This window comes from Zootoca vivipara, chromosome 16 (genome assembly GCF_965207765.1).
Source record: "Zootoca vivipara chromosome 16, rZooViv2.hap1.1, whole genome shotgun sequence".
NCBI classification, from domain to species: Eukaryota; Metazoa; Chordata; class Lepidosauria; order Squamata; family Lacertidae; genus Zootoca; species Zootoca vivipara.
Window position 1 is genome coordinate 19,544,360 of NC_142599.1, and position 19,394 is coordinate 19,563,753.

General features: G+C 49.4%; 1 protein-coding gene across 2 annotated transcripts in view; it reads right to left on the bottom strand.

Moving 5' to 3' along the window:
* The window catches only part of LOC132591118 (acyl-CoA dehydrogenase family member 11), a 19,320-nt gene extending 602 nt beyond the window's left edge, over positions 1–18,718 (bottom strand). The window contains exons 1-14 of one of the 2 annotated variants that reach the window (XM_060269310.2): positions 18,304–18,709; positions 16,268–16,428; positions 15,835–16,067; positions 15,241–15,340; positions 13,975–14,092; positions 13,194–13,336; positions 10,981–11,130; positions 9,342–9,436; positions 7,980–8,079; positions 7,043–7,183; positions 6,721–6,813; positions 2,985–3,092; positions 1,784–1,955; positions 301–367 (exon numbers count right to left, since the gene is read on the bottom strand). In XM_060269310.2, coding sequence (XP_060125293.2) covers positions 301–367; positions 1,784–1,955; positions 2,985–3,092; positions 6,721–6,813; positions 7,043–7,183; positions 7,980–8,079; positions 9,342–9,436; positions 10,981–11,130; positions 13,194–13,336; positions 13,975–14,092; positions 15,241–15,340; positions 15,835–15,902 — 1,355 coding nt within the window. In that variant the 5' untranslated portion in view covers positions 15,903–16,067; positions 16,268–16,428; positions 18,304–18,709. Of the gene's footprint in view, positions 1–300; positions 368–1,783; positions 1,956–2,984; positions 3,093–6,720; positions 6,814–7,042; positions 7,184–7,979; positions 8,080–9,341; positions 9,437–10,980; positions 11,131–13,193; positions 13,337–13,974; positions 14,093–15,240; positions 15,341–15,834; positions 16,068–16,267; positions 16,429–18,303 lie in introns of both variants that reach the window. The other variant, XM_060269308.2, reaches the window with a different exon arrangement.
* Between the last annotated feature and the right edge of the window lie 676 nt (positions 18,719–19,394).

Consider the following 19,394-nt stretch of genomic DNA (forward strand, 5'->3'; position numbering starts at 1 on the left):
AGGGCAGCCTACTGGATAGATTTGACGGACCACTCTGAAATGGGTTATGTGACCACCTTCCCACCAATATCACACAGCTCTGTCCTCTCATTATGTCCCTCTCTTCCTTCCCTACATTAATACAGCCTGGTTCTCGAGCCGAATGAGTTTGTCCGATCTAAACTGCTCCTCTTCAGCCTTGACAGCTGCACTGAAATTCAGAATTCAGGACTGCCGCCCTTTCTTAAGCAGTTAAAAATATGAATATGTTTGTACCATCTCAGAACTTGCTTTGGAGGATGGACTAAGCTTATTTAATACCTCTGAGCAGCATAGATGTCTGTGGCTGATGCATTCGGCCTGGCAGCATATTCCAGCAGGAGAACTCCTATGTAAAGCAAATATATAGGTGGTTAACGTTACTGAACTATTGTCCAAGTAACATTATTCTGCAACGGCAGAGGGGAAACCTCTGGTCCAGGGGACAAATATGGCTCTCAAGCACCTCTTAACTTGCCCCTTAAGACTCTCCCTAGACCCAACCCTTGCCACCCTTCTGTCATATCCTATTTGCATGTTTAGGCTGGCTGGAGTATTCCCTTGAGCTCTGATAATGCTGCTTGGCTGGAGGACAGGGGTGCATAGAAGGCACTCTATTGTAAAAGGTAAGATTTACATTTATTTCTCTACCACTTTGGGTTTGGGCCTTACTCACCACAGGTATGTGGTCCCTGAAAGGTTTCCCTGAATGGTATGTAACCCTCTAACTGAAAAAAGTTCCCCATGCCTGTGGCAGAGAGATCTGGCAGTCATACATGAGCCATTCTGCCCCATGGTGGGCCTTTGTGGCATATAGACTAGGCTGTGAATATTCCTCCACCCCCGTATACACCTAATGCCACTAAAGTAACAGCAGTCCAAATAACTAGTGCCATCTCTTTCCTACCCCTGCCTGGTGTTTTGTCTTTGCCAAACTTAATTCCAGAGGCAAAAGCTGGAAAATGAGGTTTAAACTAGAAGGTAATGAAGATAACGTTTCCAGATGGGTGTATGCCTGAGGAAGTAGTCAATAGATCAGGTAGTTACAGGTGGTGCAACAGATAATGGCAGTGATTGGGAGCAACAAGGAAAGGTGACCTGGCCATTGGTTTCTCTGAAATTACACTGGTCACTGGCAGCCTGCTTGCTTAAAACTACAGCAGTTCACACGGACAGGAGATTGTGCATCCATCATCATCTTAAGAATTCTGAGACACGTTCTTAGGAACGATCACCTCAATGAAAATGAACTACCGTATTCCAGCTTGATGTGCCGGCTTTCCAATAAATTCAGTTCTATGTTGGTAACTTAAATCTTTTTGATCTCCATTGATTTGGTACTACCTTTTTGTGTACTGCTATGTGACATATGATGTTAGTTGCACTAAGGGAGCCAGACTCTCCTTTGTTTTGGGAACTAGAACACATTTTGTGCCTGTCAAAAATCCTCTTTTGATTGTCACAGTATTGGAAACAGCTGCTTTTCAATTATGGATTTCTTCTCCCTATCCTAAAGTAAATTTCTTGCCTCTTTTACATTAAGAGATTTTACACCTGCCTGAGATGAGTCACTTGCTACATGGCTGTGCATCCAGTAAAAAAGAATGCCACCTTTTAATTATTGCTCATAGACTCGCAGTGCAGAGTTGTGTTGGAAGACTACCCAGGAATGCCTGGTGATCATAAGCTTCAGCCTACTGCACTGAATTCTACATTATCCTGTAGTAAGCTGGCAAAGTGATTATTTAACAGCATTTTTCATTACCTCCATAGATCCGTGCCAGAGCATAGGCAAAGTCTCTTGCAGACAGCTGCATCCCGGCTTCCCCCTTTAGGCTTATTTTCTGAGTGAACTGTCTGAGTTTGTGGAGAGCATTTTGAACTATTTGCACAGAAAGTTCCAGTTCAGAGTCGCTAAGCGCCACCTTCAACCTGGCCTGCAAGGAAATCAATCATATGGTGATCGGTTTTTCTCGAAACAGCCAGTACTGTTGTCCAATCTAAACCATCTTTTCAGCTGTTAGCAAATCTGAACAAAAGTTTACATTTTCCCCCAGGCAACTATGTTGATCTGAACAAGAAAGAGCCTTGGGGTGTTATCACATTGTGCAATGGGGAGGGGAGGGGAAGTCCATAGTCCTCCAGCTATTGCCAGACTATGCATATCATTCCTGAATAGTGCCCATGCCAGCTAGCTGATGGAGACTCCAAATCCCATGTTGCAGCTTCCCAACCATACCTGGAGGGCCATGTCCCCCTCCCTTGGCATAGAATAAACACACATGATGTTAGATGGAATGAAATACAAAAACACAGCTGGGATCAGATACGTTAAACCTCTAGTCAGAGCTTTCCAAACTGTGTTTCGTGACATGTTAGTGTGTCGGCTGTGTAAGTGCAGCTGGTATAACTTTCCATTTGACAGCATGGTTAAGAATCAAGCCATCTATGCAAAATGCTATTGTCACCTCTTAATAGAGGCCTTCTCCTCAACTCCTGTTAGCCCCTGCCAGCATGATGGTTAAAAGTATAGTGATTTCTTAGAATCAGACCTTTAGGGTTCTGGCACCTGCCCTCTGAAATCTGCTCCCTTTGAACATCAGGTGCCAACTCTGTTGCCTCTTTGGTACCTGCAGAAGACCTTCCTATTTCAACAAGCCTTTTAAGTGGATATATTTCCCAGTCTGCATATGAACTGGAATTGCTTTTAAGATGTTTTATTGCTTGCTTGCTGCCCTGGGCTCCTTTGGGTGGAAGGATATAATATAAATTTAATAAAATTACACACACACACACACACCATCAGCCCCTTCTCTGTTGGCCATGGCTGTTGGGAATTGCAGTCAAAACCATTTGGAGGGCACCAGGTTGGAAGGTAGGTATAGTTTAGGATTACATTTGGTAGCAGTGGCATTAAAAGTAATGAGTGTTGAGGAACACAGTAAACAGTGTTGAGGAATGCTCACCTGGGCAGTAGAGAAAAATGCATCCAGCACTTTCCCTTGGCTCTTGACGAGGGAGCGCAGAACATCCAGAGAGAGGATATTGGTTGTTCCTTCCCAGATAGTTAGCACCTGTCAGGGAGTCAGAGAAAAAAGTGGGACAGCAAACAAAATTAAAAGGGAGGCCAAAATCTAAGATGCTGGAGAAAAGTTGAAATGTTAGACTAGTAATGCATGGAAGAGTAAGAACAACTGCATGTCACTCTGCTAATCTGTCACCCTCCAAATGTTTTGGACGACAACTCCCACCAGCTCTAGCATTATATGGCTGTGCTGGATGGGACTGCTAAGAATTGTAGTCCAAAAGAACCAGAGGGCTCCAAGCTGGCAAAGACTGAAGGAAATAAAAGTAGAAAGCTGATAAACAAATTGCCCTTTCTGGTCACAAAATACACTGGTCAGCAAGATTTTTGAGTTGGAAAATGAGTAGCAGAGGATGCTGAGCTCTTTCCCGACAGGTGCTTTCTATCTCTGTGATGTTCCCACCCAGACTATATTAACAAGGAGCAGGCCATGATTTTTAGGGGGTGTGAGCCACACAGGGATTCCTGTCCCACCTACCTGCTGCTGAGGGACTCTCAGCCCTGGAGTCTGGCCTCACCGCTGTGTCCCCAGCCTCCTTGCTGAATGTCTGCCTGGCCAGCGTCGGAGTGGAGTGGGGATTTGCCAGTCAAGGGCCGTGTCGGTCAGCCAGGCTTCTCCCTGCATGGGTGGGCAGGGCCGTAGCCCCACTTGATTCTGGTGGCCAGGGATGAGCTAGCATGCAGGCTCCGTGAACCCTCCATGCCCCATGTGCGCACACCTAGCAGTATTGGTGGTGAGGGAAAGCCTGGCATGGTGGGTTCTCTGGGCCCCGCGTGCCCTGCCCCCGCCCAGTGAGCACTCACCCCCCAGCCACCAAAAAAGGACAGAAGACCGCTGTTAACCAGTGAGAGTGGAATGGTGGCGCATGTCCTCATCTCTTCTCTGATGAAATGCAATCTCCCAAATATGTTTGCATAACTGTTCCTTGATAAGTACTTTTTGTAGCTGAGAACTGGTCCATCTTTCACAATCTGCCAGCTGAGCTCATTTGTTACAGCACACAGAGGGTTGGGACATCTTAGGAGTCTTACAATCTCACTGTTAACCAGTGAGAGTGGAATGGTGACATGCCCTCATCTCTTCTATGATGAAATGCAGTCTCCCAGATGTGGTTTGCAGTAGAGAAGGGATTGTAAGGGCTTCATTTCATGTTTCTGCAGTGTATCGTGTAGTCTGATCTTAACCTGGCCTATATCTAATTTGTAAACAGACATTTTGGGGGTGTTTCTTGATCTAGGGTAGGGTGGGCACTGCCCTCCAACTAATATTTGCATATCTATTCCTTGATAGTGCTCCTTGTAGCTGAAAACTGGTCAATTTTTCAGACTCTGCCAGCTGTGTTCATTTGTTACAGCAGACAGAGGGTTGGGATATCTTAGGATACTTAGGATACCAGCTTACTATAAATATTCATCTTTGAAGAAATAACAGTGCCACTGAGGAATTGTAACTAACTCATGATTAACACATGCCGTTAAATTTTAGTCCCTGGTATTTGGCGAGTAAATCCAGTTACAAGCTATAGGGACACAGTTTGAAGCTGCTCTTTCTATCAACAACTGGTGCATTCTTAATCCTGGAGAGGGAAACAGATACAGAGAGTACATTTTTGAACTGCAGAACTTTTACCTGGAAGAAGAGTGAAAATAGTTAATTCTAATGTGAGCTTAGACTTCTGTGATAAGCGATGTCTAAGCTCCGGAAGACTCTCCAAATAATGGAGCCACCACCAAGATTCTGAAGCCAGTTTTTGTCGCCTGCTCTACCTCAACAGCACTGCTATAGGATATACAGTAGGTTCAGGGGCGTACCCAGGATCAAAACTAGGGGGGGCAAGCCATGGTCGTTCAGGGGCGGGGCCAAGGCACGGGAGGGGAGGGGCCACAAAGTGGGAATGTGGGCGGGGCTACAGGGCCAGTGGGCCCGACGACTCTGAGGCGGCGGCTGCAGCCGCTAAATGAACCCCCTAAACTCTCTCACACGAAATTCCCCTGCTCTGAAGCAGGGCCATCTCTAGGCCCGGGTCCAGTGGCGTGGGGTGCCAGGCCACCAGGGGCGCCGCTGTGCCCGTTGAGAGGCGCGGCGGAGGCCGCCCCAGGCGCGCCTCTCAGCTGTTCATCGGCTTCAGGCTGCTTTCCGGAGGCGTGCGGGCCTGGGGCCGTCTCCGCCGCGTGCAGGGGCGTCGCAACAGGGGGCGGGCAGCACCCCCTGGCCCAGGGCCGGCCCTACAGCCAGGCTGGGTTGCGCAGGGCTTTAGCCCTCCAGGCGGCAGCCGCGCTGTGAGCTGCGCCTGCCGTGCCGGGAAACGGGGCGGGGTGGGGGCACCAGAGGGATCCGTCACACCACGGTGCCAGGACGCCAGGTATGCTTAAGACGGCCCTGCTCTGAAAACACCGCTCCCATCCATTTACGGCTAGCCACCCCCCTGAAAAACCCCTTTGGGCCCCGCTTTCCCTCCTCGATGTCCCCCCGAAGCCTTGCCAGTTCCCACCCTATATATCTGGGATGGGAAAGGAGCTCAGAGGTCTGCTAGTCCTGGGGGGCCATCCCCCCGTGGCCTGGGAGGATACTGGGGACCCCCCTCCCCACCAAGCTGAGGCCCTCAAAGAAGAAGAAGCTGCCACCGCCGCCTCCCCATCGCATGGGAGCAAAAGATGGGAAAGGTGGGGTGGGGTGGCGCAGCGCAGCGCAGCCGAGCGAGCAAGCGAGCCCCCCCCCAGCTGTGCCCCTACGGTGGCGGCAGCGACTCCCCCGCCCTCAACGCCCCTCTCTCGGCAGGGGCAGCAAGGGAGAGCGGCTGGGGGGGGGCGCATTGCAAAGAAGGAAACAGCAGCCAATGCCCGGAGAGGGCAATGCACGCAGGGGGAGCGGAGAGCTGTACCGCCCCCCAAGGCAGCTCCTTTCCTATTGCCGGGGGTGGGGGGCGGCGAGGAAGGGTCACTGCCGCTGGGCTACTCCTGCCGCCGGCAATCCAGCGCAAACGCCCCCACGGAGCTTCCTTGCAGCAGCCACGACCACCGCCTTCGGGCGCCGCCCCCCACTCCTCCTTTGTGGGCTTCTGCCCGCCGAGGCTGAACTGGCTCCTGTCGGTGCACTTTCTCTCCCGGCCCAGGAGGAGTCTCAGTAGCAACTCCTAACTCAGGAGGGGGGTAGGGGGGTGCGGAGGGAGGAAGGGGGCGATTCCCAGCCCGCGGCGCCGACGATCGCAGTGCAGCCTACCGGGAGGCAGAGCGTGGCAGCGGCTGCAACCAATGCAGGGAACCGCGTCTCCTTCACTTGCCAGCCCAGCAGGAGAGGCAGGAGAGGTTGCCGCCCGGCAGGGCTTTCCATTGGGAGGCGCGAAGGCTTTAATGGGCGGGAATTGGTGCAAATGTAGGCAGGGCGGGTACCAGCAGCGTGCACCAGCAGCGTTTCCTCCCCCTCTCCCCTCCCGTGTCAACAAGCGAGGCGCCTGCACAGGGTATTTGCTTCCCTAGTGGGGCCCGCAGTTTGGTCTTCTGGGGGGGGCAGCTGCACCCCCTGCCCCATGCTGGGTACACCCATGAGTAGGTTGCTGAAAGAAGGAGAGGCTAAGAAAAATGCCCTTTTTGCAGGGTGTGGGTGTGTGACTTAATACCTGGGCATCCCGCAAAGCTCCTGCCAGGCCTGTATCTTCCATGTAGCCCTGCCCTCCAAAACACTCCAGCCCTTCTGAGATAACCGCAACAGCCTGCAAAAAAGACATGTGGTATGTGTACATTCCCATTAACCTTGAACACCCAGAGATCTGCCCCGGTCTCACAACCACTTGGCCATTAAACAATGACCAACTTTAGTTCTTTCCTTTCCTCTTCTCCCCCACAATTAGCATCTGGCTCCTATGTTAATCCTTCCTTTTTGCTTCAGAGCCCAATATGTAACTAAACCATGAAACCAAATTCTAGGCCTTGAAACACTACCTGTTTCCCCGTGTAAAGTTTGGCAACAGGCGTCAGCAGTCTAAGCATGTGCTGGTCTTGCTCAGTGTCCTTATTGGTTTCTTCCAGTCCAAGCAATCTCCCTATCTCCATCATCAGCAAGAATGCTCCTCGAGCTTGCACCTGCAGGAACAAGACAGCCTGGGATCATTGGGGCAGGGTGGAGGAGCACACAACGTTCTTATAACAAGTAAAACTCGGCTGGAGAAAAAAGGATGTCATATTGGGCAAGGGCTGTAGCTGAGTGGCAGAACACCTGGTTGGCATACAGAAAGTCCCAGGATCAATTCTTGGCATATCCTGGTAGGGTTCCCTCCCTGAAACACTGGAAAGCCAATGCCAGTTAATGTAGACAATAATGAACTAGATGGAAAATGATGTCTTACTCAGTATAAGGCAGCTTCCTATGTCTTAAGGATTTTAGCTTAGTGATAGAGCATTTGCCTAGCATGCATTAGGTCCCAGGTTTGATGCCAGACATATCCAGGTAGGGCGGCCTGAAATCTTGGTTCAGTGCTCGACATATCCAGGTTCCCTGCCTGAAATCCTGGAGAGCCATTGCCACCACCTCTGGTCACTTCTTTTTGCACTCCCACTGGTAAGCCCCCACGACACCTTGAGACAGAGAAAAACACTACATACACAGGCATTTTGCTTTTCTAAGGGAGCTGCTGGATCCAACAGAATTCATCTGAGGTCTGAAAAGCACATGGAGCTGAAAGAGGCTGTAAGAAAGAACCTCACTCTTCCAACCTCCTCCTTCGGCATTATGTGCTTTTCAAGGGAGAAAGAGGAAACCACCTTCACCTCATGACCAAGAGAAACATGACTGTGGTGGGGAGTCTCATATGCTTTGTAGGTGGCAGGGGAAGACTTCAAGGGTCAAGGTCAAGCAAAACCAGCACCTCCGAATGCTCACCTCCATTCGAGCCAAAGTCTGCATGTGCAACGGGTGAGCCTTCAGCGGTTTTCCAAAGGCTTCCCTCTTGGTGGCATAATCCCTTGCCAGGGTGATCACTCTGGAGACGGAAGGTGATTTTTAGCTAATTGAATGCACTTGGCTATTTTTCCTGTATTCCTCTCATATCATGCTGTAATTATGCTTTAGATGCACCCCTTTGTTGCTCACATACAACAAACACCCTACCCCCTAGATAGCTCTGATTCACAACACAAAGTCAGGGAGGATTCTTGTTAGCTGGCAAGCCCATTGGGAGATCACTCAAATCTGGCTCCAGAAAGTGGCAGAATCTGGAGCAAGGCCTCTCCTGATGACCTTAGTGCTCAAAAAAGGTCACATGTGAGAAGACATGCCCCAACGTCACAAAGGCCACAGCTGTTGAGTGACTAACCTGTGGCCCTCCAGATGTTGCTGGGCTACAACTTGCACCAGCCCCAGCCAGCATCGCCAATGGTCAGAAATGATGGAAGCTGTAGTCCAGCAATATCTGGAGGGTCTCATGTTCCTCACTCTTGCTCTGATTAAGGTAGCTAATTGTAGCTCAGAAGCACTAGTTTTATTTGAGAGATAGTAACATAGAGGTCACCATCTGCACCATACACTGTAAGTACATGATTCTCCCAAAGGAATCTTAGGAACTGTAGTTTACTTCCACAATTTGGAAACCAGGAGTTTCTTAACAGCATTTTCACACATAGACCAATGGTACCAAATAGTATGCGAAACTGCCTTACTAGAAAAATTAACCAATAAACTGAAACTGATACGGGGACAAATAGAAGAAGCTGCCTTCATCCCAGTATGGCTCCCCTTTATCACATACCCAGCCTAAACAAGACAACGACAAAAATCCACAAACAGCATACGAATCAATATGGCTAACCTGATTCAAAAACACCCACCACCAAAGGAACACAAGCAAATAGCAAAGAGAACCTGCACAAGCGACGCTGACACAAATCCCCACATATACATTAAGTAAAATGGAAACGTCGCATCCCAACCCCACCTCCACTCACCATGGCTTCCTCCACCTCTTCCCCCCTTTCCTTCCTAATGTAACACTAATGTCTCAACAAATGAAACTGACCTGTAGAAAATGTAACTTGAAAAAGAGACATTGCACATACTTTTGTAAACCAAGAAATCTTTAATATACATTAATAATGTTAATAAATCTGTTAATAAACATTTAAAAACACAGCATTTTTACAGCCAACCTCATCTTGCTTAAATGCCTATTCAGACAGCAGCATGATTCAAAGAGCCACAACTAAGCCCAAGGCCCAAGTAGGTCTTAGGGAAGGGGACATGAATTACCTTCTCATGCCCGAAACTGCAGCAATGACATTGTGGATCCTAGTGATGGTCAGCATGTTTACAATGGAAGCCACACCCCGGCCCTCCGCAGAGATCTGGAAGCATGAAACAGAAAAAGCCAGAATGAGGTTAGTGGGCATGGACTGGGTTGCAATTTAGTAAAAAGGAAATCTATTTGTTTTCTCTCATGTTCTCCCTGGGCATAAAAGCCTATAATAACCTTTCCACCTGCCCATAACTCCTAAGCAGAGCAGTGGGAGCTCTGCACAAATTATTCAGTCAAGAAATAGTACACACAGCACAGTTGCATAGATACATTCTAGCCATTAGGAAGGATAGAGCAGCTCATAGGTTATAAACAGCAGGATTGGGGTGAGGGGGCAGCTCAGTAAGCAAAACAAACCTGAAACATGCAAACAAACGATTGATGCAATTCTTTGGTAAGGATCAGTGTAACAGAAACATAAAGGGCATGAAGACAAAGGAACAAATTTTCGAGGGTGCCAGTGGTGGGTGGGACCGTGTGTGTGTGTGTGTGTGTGTGTGTGTGTGTGTGTGTGTGTGTGTGTGTACACGTATACGTACACACACACACACACACACCCCTTTGGACAATAAGCTACTTTCAACACACACACGTCTTTATTCTCCATCCAGAGATCTGAAAGCATGAAACAGAAAAAAACAGAATAAGGTTAATTTGCAGTTTTGTAACAGGAAATCTAGGTATTTGCTTTCTCTCATTTTCTCCCTGGGGCATAAAACCCTATACAGTTGTACCTTGGAAGCCAAACGGAATCCGTTCCAGAAGTCCATTCGACTTCCAAAATGTTCATAAACCAAGGCATTGCTTCCAATTGGCTGCAGGAAGCTCCTGCAGCCAATTGGAAGCCGCAGAAGCCACACCAGACATACGGGTGCCGCAGAAGCCACGCCAGACATACGGGTTCCAAAGAACGTTCGCAAGCAGGAACACTCTCTTCTAGGTTTGCGGTGTTCGAGAGCCAAAACAATCGACTCGCAAGGCGTTTGTCAACCAAGGTACGACTGTAATAACCTTTCCGCCTGCCCATAATTCCTAACCAGAGCAGTGGGAGCTATGCACAAATCATTCAGTGAAGAAATATGTACACACAGTACAGTTGCATAGATATATATGTAGCGGAAGAGCAGCTCTTGGTGGATTGGATAAAAGACAAAGGTGTCAGAAAGCAGTTTACACACACACACACACACACACACACACACACACACACACACACCCCTTTGTACAATAGGCTACTTTCAACACACACACCCCTTTATTCTCCATCCAGACAAACAAAGGACATTATTGGAATTCAAGGACACATTCCAACCTGGCCAGGGGAAAAAACAACCTTGGGGTATAAAGCAGGGTCAATAGGGTGTGTGGCCTGAGGAGTTTTAAGGCCCAGAGAGCACCACAATTGGCCTCCAGGTCTGAGGTTCCCCATCTGTGAGGAGATTGTAAGGTAGAGACCACAGAGTGCTTTGGGAAATCCTGTGAAGAATGCTGAAGCCTCACCCCACCATCTTACCGTGCACACGGATATACCAGGGAAGTAGAAACTGAGCTTTGGAGGAAGTTTTCCTCCGCACCTTTTTCTCTTTTGCTCACCTTGAGTGTCTTGGCTCCATTTAGGAGCAGCTCCGCGGTCGGCAGTTGCCTTGTGCCCAGCTTGTCTTTCAGTCGTTGTATCTCAATCCCATTCAGCTTCCCTTCCTCATTGCGCATCTTCAGGTAGAACAGAGACAGACCTTTGGAGCCCTGCAGCCAAGAATGCAAAGGTGAGAAACACTGACTGGTAACAAGGAGAATGGAGCTAGAATAAATACATACCGTGTTTCCCCCTTTTTAAGACACCGTCTTATAACTTTTTTTCGTCAAAAAAACACACGGTGTCTTATTTTCAGGGGATGTCTTAAGGCTTGGTGATTTCAGCTTGCCTCCCTGCCACCCGGAACCAGGTGGAGCGCCCAGCAACACGGACGGAGCGCTCAGCAGCACCAGGAGGAGTGCCCCACCGTGCCGGGCGGCGGGGTGGCAGGCTTCCTTGGCAGGGCCAGGAAGAGACGAGGCCGCTGGCTCGGGCGCTCCTGAGTCCTGACCCCAGCCGCTTCCACACGGCAGCAGCAAAAGAGCCGTGCGGCCACATGGAGAGGCGAGCGCCCGAGTGGGAAACGCGCTCTCTGCAAAGCTCTGCACTCATTTCATCCGCCCGACGGGAAAGCGAAGTGGGGAAGAGAAAAAGAGCCGCTTCGGTTTTTTCTCTTTTTCTCTTCCCCACTTCGCTTTCCCGTCGGGCAGATGAAGTGAGTGCAGAGCATTGCAGAGCGCGCGTCTCCCACTCGGGCGCTCGCCTCTCCAAGCTCTGCACTCACTTCATCCGCCCGACGGGAAAGCGAAGTGGGGAAGAGAAAAAGAGAAAAAACCGAAGCCGCTCTTTTTCTCTTCCCCACTTCGCTTTCCCGTCGGGCGGATGAAGCGAGTGCAGAGCTTGGAGAGGCGAGCACCCGAGTGGGAGACGCGCGCTCTGCAAAGCTCTGCACTCACTTCATCCGCCCGACGGGAAAGCGAAGTGGGGAAGAGAAAAAGAGCCGCTTCGGTTTTTTCTCTTTTTCTCTTCCCCACTTCGCTTTCCCGTCGGGCGGATGAAGTGAGTGCAGAGCTTTGCAGAGAGCGCGTTTCCTGCTCGGGCGCTCGCCTCTCCATGTGGCCGCACGGCTCTTATGCTGCTGCCGTGTGGAAGCGGCTGGGGTCAGGACTCAGGAGCGCCCGAGCCAGCGGCCTCGTCTTTTCCTGGCCCTGCCAAGGAAGCCTGCCACCCCGCCGCCCGGCACGGTGGGGCACTCCTCCTGGTGCTGCTGAGTGCTCCGTCCGTGTTGCTGGGCGCTCCACCTGGGCGCTGCTGGGTGCTCCGCCCGGCGCTGCTGAGCGCTCCGCGCTGCAGCAGCCGGTTCCGGGTGGCATGGAGGCAAGCTGAAATCACTTCGAAAGGTGTTTTTAAACGCCATTTTCCCTCAGGGCTGACTTCACTAGGCGCGTGCTACAGGAGCCAGGAACAGCTGATTTCCCCGCTACAACTTATCTGTATCTCCGCGCTCTACTTCCTTGCTTTGCCCGCCGCTGCTGAGCGTTCCACGCTGCAGCAGCTGGTTCCAGGCCCCCAGCTGGCAGGCATGGAGGTATGTCTTATTTTCGGGGTATGTCTTATATTTCTCAAATGCTTAAAATGGCTGCCCTGGCTTACTTTTTGACTACGTATTAAAAAAGGGGAAACACGGTAGTGCAATACATTACTGCAGCAATGGGGAACGTCCAGCCTGTGAACCAAATTAGGCCAGGCAAGGGTTCTCTTTGGCCTGTGAAGCTGTTTTCTGCAAACCAAGCCCCCCTGATCCTCACCTGACATCATATGTGATATGAGTATGTGGCAGGTAAAAACATGGCTGTAAGGGGACAATCAGGATCCTTAAAGTGTACTACTCTGGATAGCTTCTTGGCAAACAAGGTTTGCTGTCAGTGTTGATCAACTGTTTTATGGTGTTACAAGCCCTGCAGGGATTGGCTATGCTACAGAGTTCTCAAGTGGGAGCTTCTTAGTGCAGCCGATTCCTGCCCAAAGTGGGTTTTGCTATAAGCGCTCATCAGCTGATTAACACAGCAAGGCCCAATGGATCATATGATGTCAGGTGAGTGGCAGGTAAGTGGCCCCAATGCCTGTCAAAATGGCCAGTGGCCAGTGAAGGAACCTGTTTCTCACCCCACTTTCACATTACTGATTGCTGCTTGTGAGCTGGTCCTTCAGTTTCCCCAGCTAGGAATCTGACCTGCTGTATTTGTCCATCTGCAGTCATGCTCCTTGCCAGTGTCAAAGTTATATCTGAATCGGTGGCCGAAGTAAACCATTTCAAGCCATGGAGGCTGTAGCTGCCATCAGGGAGTTCCAGGGCAACTGTCTCTGTGCCACTAGCTGCAAGAAAAGAACACCCAGTCTTAGCTGCTGCTGATCTTCGCAGATAACCAGCACTGGCTTCAAGCTGAAGAAAATGCAACATTATCATTCAGCAGTGTAGCCAAGAAAGGAAGGTGACACCTCAAGAAACTTTGGGGAAAGGCCATGGCACCTGCTTCATATACAGATGTTCCCAGGATCAAAACCCGGCATCTCTAGGTAGGGCTGGCAAAGATCCCTGCCCGGAACCCTGGACAACAGCTGCCAGTCCATGTAGACAATACTGACTCTGTACTGTATAAGGCAGCTTCCTATGTTCCTAAGGTGAAACTCAAGCAATAGGAAAACTTAAGCAGCTACAATGTTTGCAATCCATAGGATTGGCTATATCCTACCCACCAGCAATGTTGCCATGGTGATTACTATGGGGCTGCCTATGGGACAGAAGCCTGCAGATGGATCTGAGTTCAAGTTTCACAGAATCACAAGAGAAAGCATTAGAAACTACCATATTTTATTCATGTTGTCCCCATGCCTCAACAGACCATTAGGCTGATGGTATAACCTTATCTAGCTGCACCGCTACTCATTTCATAAGGCATTTTGTATCGCTGAAAGCACTCTGTGTCAGACTTCCCACTTTGGGGTACACTTACCAACATCGGAGCCTCCTCTGCGTTCAGTCATCCACTGGCCAGAAGTCCAGAATTTGGCAGGGTCACGTGATGTCAAGTGGATAAAAACTTCTTCGAGGGGCTTGGGGATCCCCAAGGACTGTTGGGAGTTGCAGCAAACAGACGGGAGAAAGAAAAACAATCAGGATTTCCTCTCGTGGCTCCTTCCCCAGCAGTTCAAGACTCTGTTGTTTTGTCATCTGTTGCTCCTCCCTCTTTATTCCTCTGCATGCTTTGGGAGACCAGGTGGGAGGAGAGCTGGTCACAGCAGGAGGGGGAGACTCCCTGGATTCTGCAGCAACCTGCCTCATTTCTGTCTCCTGGCCCCATTCCTCTGACACCTCTGAGTCTCGACTGCCCTCTGTCACAGCCTCTTCCTGCTCACTAAACCCTGTTCCTTATTCAGATTTTGACACCTTCCTCTAATCATGCATCATTGTCCCACCACAAATGTCCTGGCACTGAGCCTTCTTCACCTGGTGATTCCCTTGCTGGTGCCTCCCACTACTCCTCTGCATCCAACCAGTCCATGACAGTCTGGCTAGGGCTAGGTGAGCTGCAAAGTCAGGCAAGGGAGCTTCCCCACAAAGATCTTACACCAGCAAGTCCAGATAGTCAGGAGTAGACTTTGGTCTTTTAAATTTCATTGGGGCGCCCTGTGCAAGGCCAAAATTCAGAGCCACACTGTTCCAGTGTGGTGGAACAAGTTGCCCTGCCAAAGATCTGCCTCTGAGATAATGACCAAAAGGTTTTTCAGCAGAGCTGGCTGATATGCATCACTTTGGATTTAAGCAGAGCCAGGATGCCACATATGCACCAGTTTTGCTAACTCCCAATCTGGCCTTATTAGGGAAGGCCTTGGGGAACTGAGGAATATGTCTTATATAGAGCCAGACAATTAGCATAGTTCAGTATTAGTCTAGCACAGGCATCCCCAAACTTTGGCCCTCCAGATGTTTTGGACTACAATTCCCATCTTCCCCGACCACTGGTCCTGTTACCTAGGGATCATGGGAGTTGTAGGCCAAAACATCTGGAGGGCCGCAGTTTGGGGATGCCTGGTCTAGCAGCTCTCCAAAGTTTCTAAATAATAGTGTTGTGAATGGGGTTTTGTTTTTTTGGTAAGGAAAATTTATGGGTAGGGTGTTTTACTTTGGTAGCAACATTCCAGAAATGAATCTCTGACAGTCTAATTCAGAGCAATGCAATATAGTGTTCTACCTGCTGAGCACTGACTTGTGATCTCACCTCTATTACTTTTGCTGCTCCATCAGTCATGGCCAGAGGACACGAAAATAAACCAGAAGAAGCTGCGAAAAGGTACAGTTTGGCAATCTGATGAATGCGGCTGTGGAAGGAGAAACAAAGGGAAAAATATATTTGTTATAGAGAGATGTCAGCTACACAAGAACACAAAAAGAGCTTGGCTAAAGGCCTATCAGGTTCAGCACTCTGTTTTCACAGTGGCCAAGCAGATGCCTCAATGGGAAGCTCACAAGCAGGACATGAGTGCAACAGCAGTCTTCCCACTTCCAATTACCAGGAAATGGTGTTCAGAGGCATACTGCCTTCGACCATGGAAGCAGAACATAGCCATCGTAGCTAGTAGCCATTGATAGTAGCCTTACATGAATCTGTCTTGCGATATTTTAAAGCCATCCAAATCGGTGGCCAATCATTACATGCTGTGGGAGTTCTACTGTGGGAGTGCTTTCATCTAGAAAAGTGTCACCATCCCCACTGTAGGGACATTTCATTTTGAATGGCACTGGAGGTATATGGACATGTTCACCACCCTGAAGTGTGGCCAACTGAGTCTGCAGGTGTCAACTAAATTTGTACCTCCAGTTAGAGTATCTCCTCTCATAAGCTTCAGCAATCAGTCCCTCCTCAGCTGAGATCTCCTTCATCCTCTTCCAGGCTGGGCAGGTGATAATTTCATCCACACGCCGCCCCCAGGCATCGAACTGCTTAAGTTGTGGAGGGTTTAACTCACACTCGCGTCCCAGGAGATCAATTTCATCCTTCACACGAGTCCCAAACTGTTCAAGGTCCAAACTTACGTCAGCAAACACCTGCAAAGTAAAAAAATGTGGGCAGATGGACAAGTATGTATGTATGTATGTATAGGGTAAAGGTAAAGGGACCCCTTACCATTAGGTCCAGTTGTGACTGGTGTACAGCTTTCAGGTCATGTGGCCAACATGACTAAGCCGCTTTTGGCGAACCAGAGCAGCACACGGAAACGCCGTTTACCTTCCCGCCATAGCAGTACCTATTTATCTACTTGCACTTTGACGTCCTTTCAAACTGCTAGGTTGGCAGGAGCTGGGACCGAGCAACAGGAGCTCACCCCGTCACGGGGATTCGAACTGCTGACCTTCGGATCGGCAAGCCCTAGGCTCTGTGGTTTAGACCACAGTGCCACCCGCGTCCCTATGTATGTATGTATAAAAAAATAAAAAAATAAAATAACAATTAAATAATAAAAAACAAAACATCACAGTAAGCAGAACATAAAACAAAGTATTGGGCTCCCTGTTTGACCTCACCGGTCTCTGGTACTGTTCCTTTTAAACTGAGTATTATGTACTGCTGCTATTTGAAATGTGCTTATGCTATAAACTAAGAGGGGGAGGAGGAGCCCAAATAGGTCATGGGCTGACGTAGGGTGGGGGGATAGATAACCCACAGCAACGCACTTGGGGGCACGGCAAGGGGTTTTTACTTTACAATTTAGCACCACTACCCCCAAAAAATCCACAAGACAAAAATAAATACCATCCTTCAAAACGTCATGAGATACACCGGTCATGGAGGGGGGGACAAACAGAATAGATCATGGATTGGGACACGTGGGGGCAGTCATAGGGATTAGCCACAACAACGCGCCACACCCACAAACCCCGCCTCCGCCACGAAATCCTGTAAAACAGGAGGCCTTGCAACCACAAAAACAGCTATTCCACCCCAAGCCCAAAGCCTCTTCCGGCGGCTGCATTAATAAACGCCTGGCAGCATTAGGCAGTCTTTCATCATTTCTCCTAACACGCACTTGGGGGCACAGCAAGGGGTTTTCGCTTTATACCGTAATTTAGTGGGTGTTGTGTCACATGCGAGGCTCTGGCGGCCATTTTAAGTAAGGGCAGTCATGCCCCTTTTAACCTAGGCTTTACCGTGCTTCTCCAAAAATAAGACACTCTTATTCCTAAAATAACCCCACATTGGCTTATTTTCAGGGGATGTCTTATTTTTTATTATGCGTCCAGCCTTGCCTATTCCTTGGGGCCCTCCAGAACTGCGCCTATCACTATGTCTTATTTTCAGGGTATGGCTTATATTGCGCAAATGCTTAGAAATCCTGCTATGGCTTATTTTATGGGTATGTCTTATTTTAGGAGAAACAACTGATTGTAAACCTCTGCGTCTTTTTTAAAAAACAACAACAACCATGCACTTTCTCTCCCCAGATATTTGCAGTGGCCACCCCATTTACAATTCCCTACCTTCCCCTTACCACTTCCTGGGTTTTTCATGGAACTGAACAACTCGGGTGCTTCAGAACGCACTTTCTGTTGCCAGGCCCTTACAGGTCCCGGGCCAGGTAGATAATGTGGCCCTGTTTTTAACCCTTTTGTTACTTTTTTCATTTTAATGATTGTGAATATGCTGACCGAGGCCCCCTTTAGATTCGGAGGCCCGCATCAAGTGGCCCATATGACCCCCCTCCTTCTGTCTGGGCCTGTCTGTTGCTACGGGGCTATGGGGCTTCGCTATTTGACCCCCCCCCCGGGTTGGGATTCTTTAAGTAGTTCTCTGGGTCCCAGGGCGCATCATCACCCCTGATCCTTAATCTAAATATATAGAAATGTTCACGATGCGTGCGCAGGGGCCAATGTATGGAGATACAGGGGGGAGGGGACAACAGAGGGCTCAGACAAAGTAAATACTGGGAAATGGAACCCAGAAACTGACAGCTCCTTCTCCAAGGCTGGGGGCCAATGTAGGAAGATACCGGGGTCGGGGCCAACACTCCCCAGGGACAACAGAGGGTTCAGACAAAAGTGCATGCTGGGAAATAGAACCCAGAACCTAACAGTTCCTTTTCGAAGGGTGGGGGCCAAGGTATGGAGATACAGGGGGGAGGGGTGAACACTCCCCAGGGACAAGAGGGAAGGGTATCCTACCGAAACACAGGGATGAGCCGGGGTGGAGGGAGGAGGGGCATGATACGCCATGGGGAGGGGATCACAGGAAAGAACCACAGCAACGTGTGGCCGGGTCAGCTAGTATGATATATAAAATACAGACCTCAGTGGGTAGCTGTGATTTCAAGTAATCCTGAAGAAAAGCATCTTCCAGGTATAGATTTCTAATCCTAGGCTGTTCTTGACAAAAGACGCCAATTTCTTTCCTGGCAAAAAGCTCCCTTGGGTGTTGTGAGGAGCATTTTTGATCCATGGGCTCCACTTGCTGATTCCAGCCTTTGGAAAACGCGATTCGCCTCTTGCCCCAAGCTTTGCACTTTTGATTCCCTGCTTTCCCAAAGCTTTGCAACCAAACTTTGCAGTTTGACAGCTTCGTCGTCCACATGGCCAACTTGCCAAAACCAACCAACCAACCAACCAACCAAAAGCCAAAAAGCAAACCAAAAGCGGCCGAAGAAAGAACCTAGCGGGCGCGTTTGTTTCGCCTTGAGCCACCTCCCCCTTCCAACAAAGGTCAGTAAAGGCGGAAGCCGGAACGGGAGCGATTCTGCGTGCATAAACAAATTTAGAAAGAGACAGCTCCTCGGCAGGCCAGGAGGCCAATTGCCCCAGAGGTTTGCATAAAAAAAGAAAAGAAAAATGGATCTCTTTCCCTTGCTCAAGCAGCCGGCAGGATGAGGCTGGCGAGCAACGGCGAAAGGAAACTTCATAGATACACCTTGCAAAGCACCGATTTGAAGGTTTCCCCAACTTCGGCAAAAGGAGGAAGAAGAGGAAGCAGCGGAGTTGGCGGAGCAAACTCCCTCTCTCCACCCGATCCACCTTCATTTGCACGAAAATAGGAAGCTGCGTTCTACAACTAAGTCAGCCCATTGGTATTGTCAGCAAGCCCTGGCAGCTATCGCTCTCCAGGTTTTCAGGCAGGGAGTCTCTCCTCGCCCTTGCCTGGGGATAGGTGCTTTTTAGGCACTGAACCCGGATTCATGCTTCAATATGAAAACAACAACATGACTAAAGAGGTCCAGTAAAGGCGGAATACGAAACAGGGACTACGACGCCTCCTGCAAAAGACAGTTTAGAAGGCAAGGCTGGAGGCGGGAACTGGGACTTTTAACAAAAGAAAGGACCCCTTTCCCTTGCGCAAGTAGCCGACAGGACGAGCCAGAATTGAATGGGACCTTGCAAAGGGCAGGC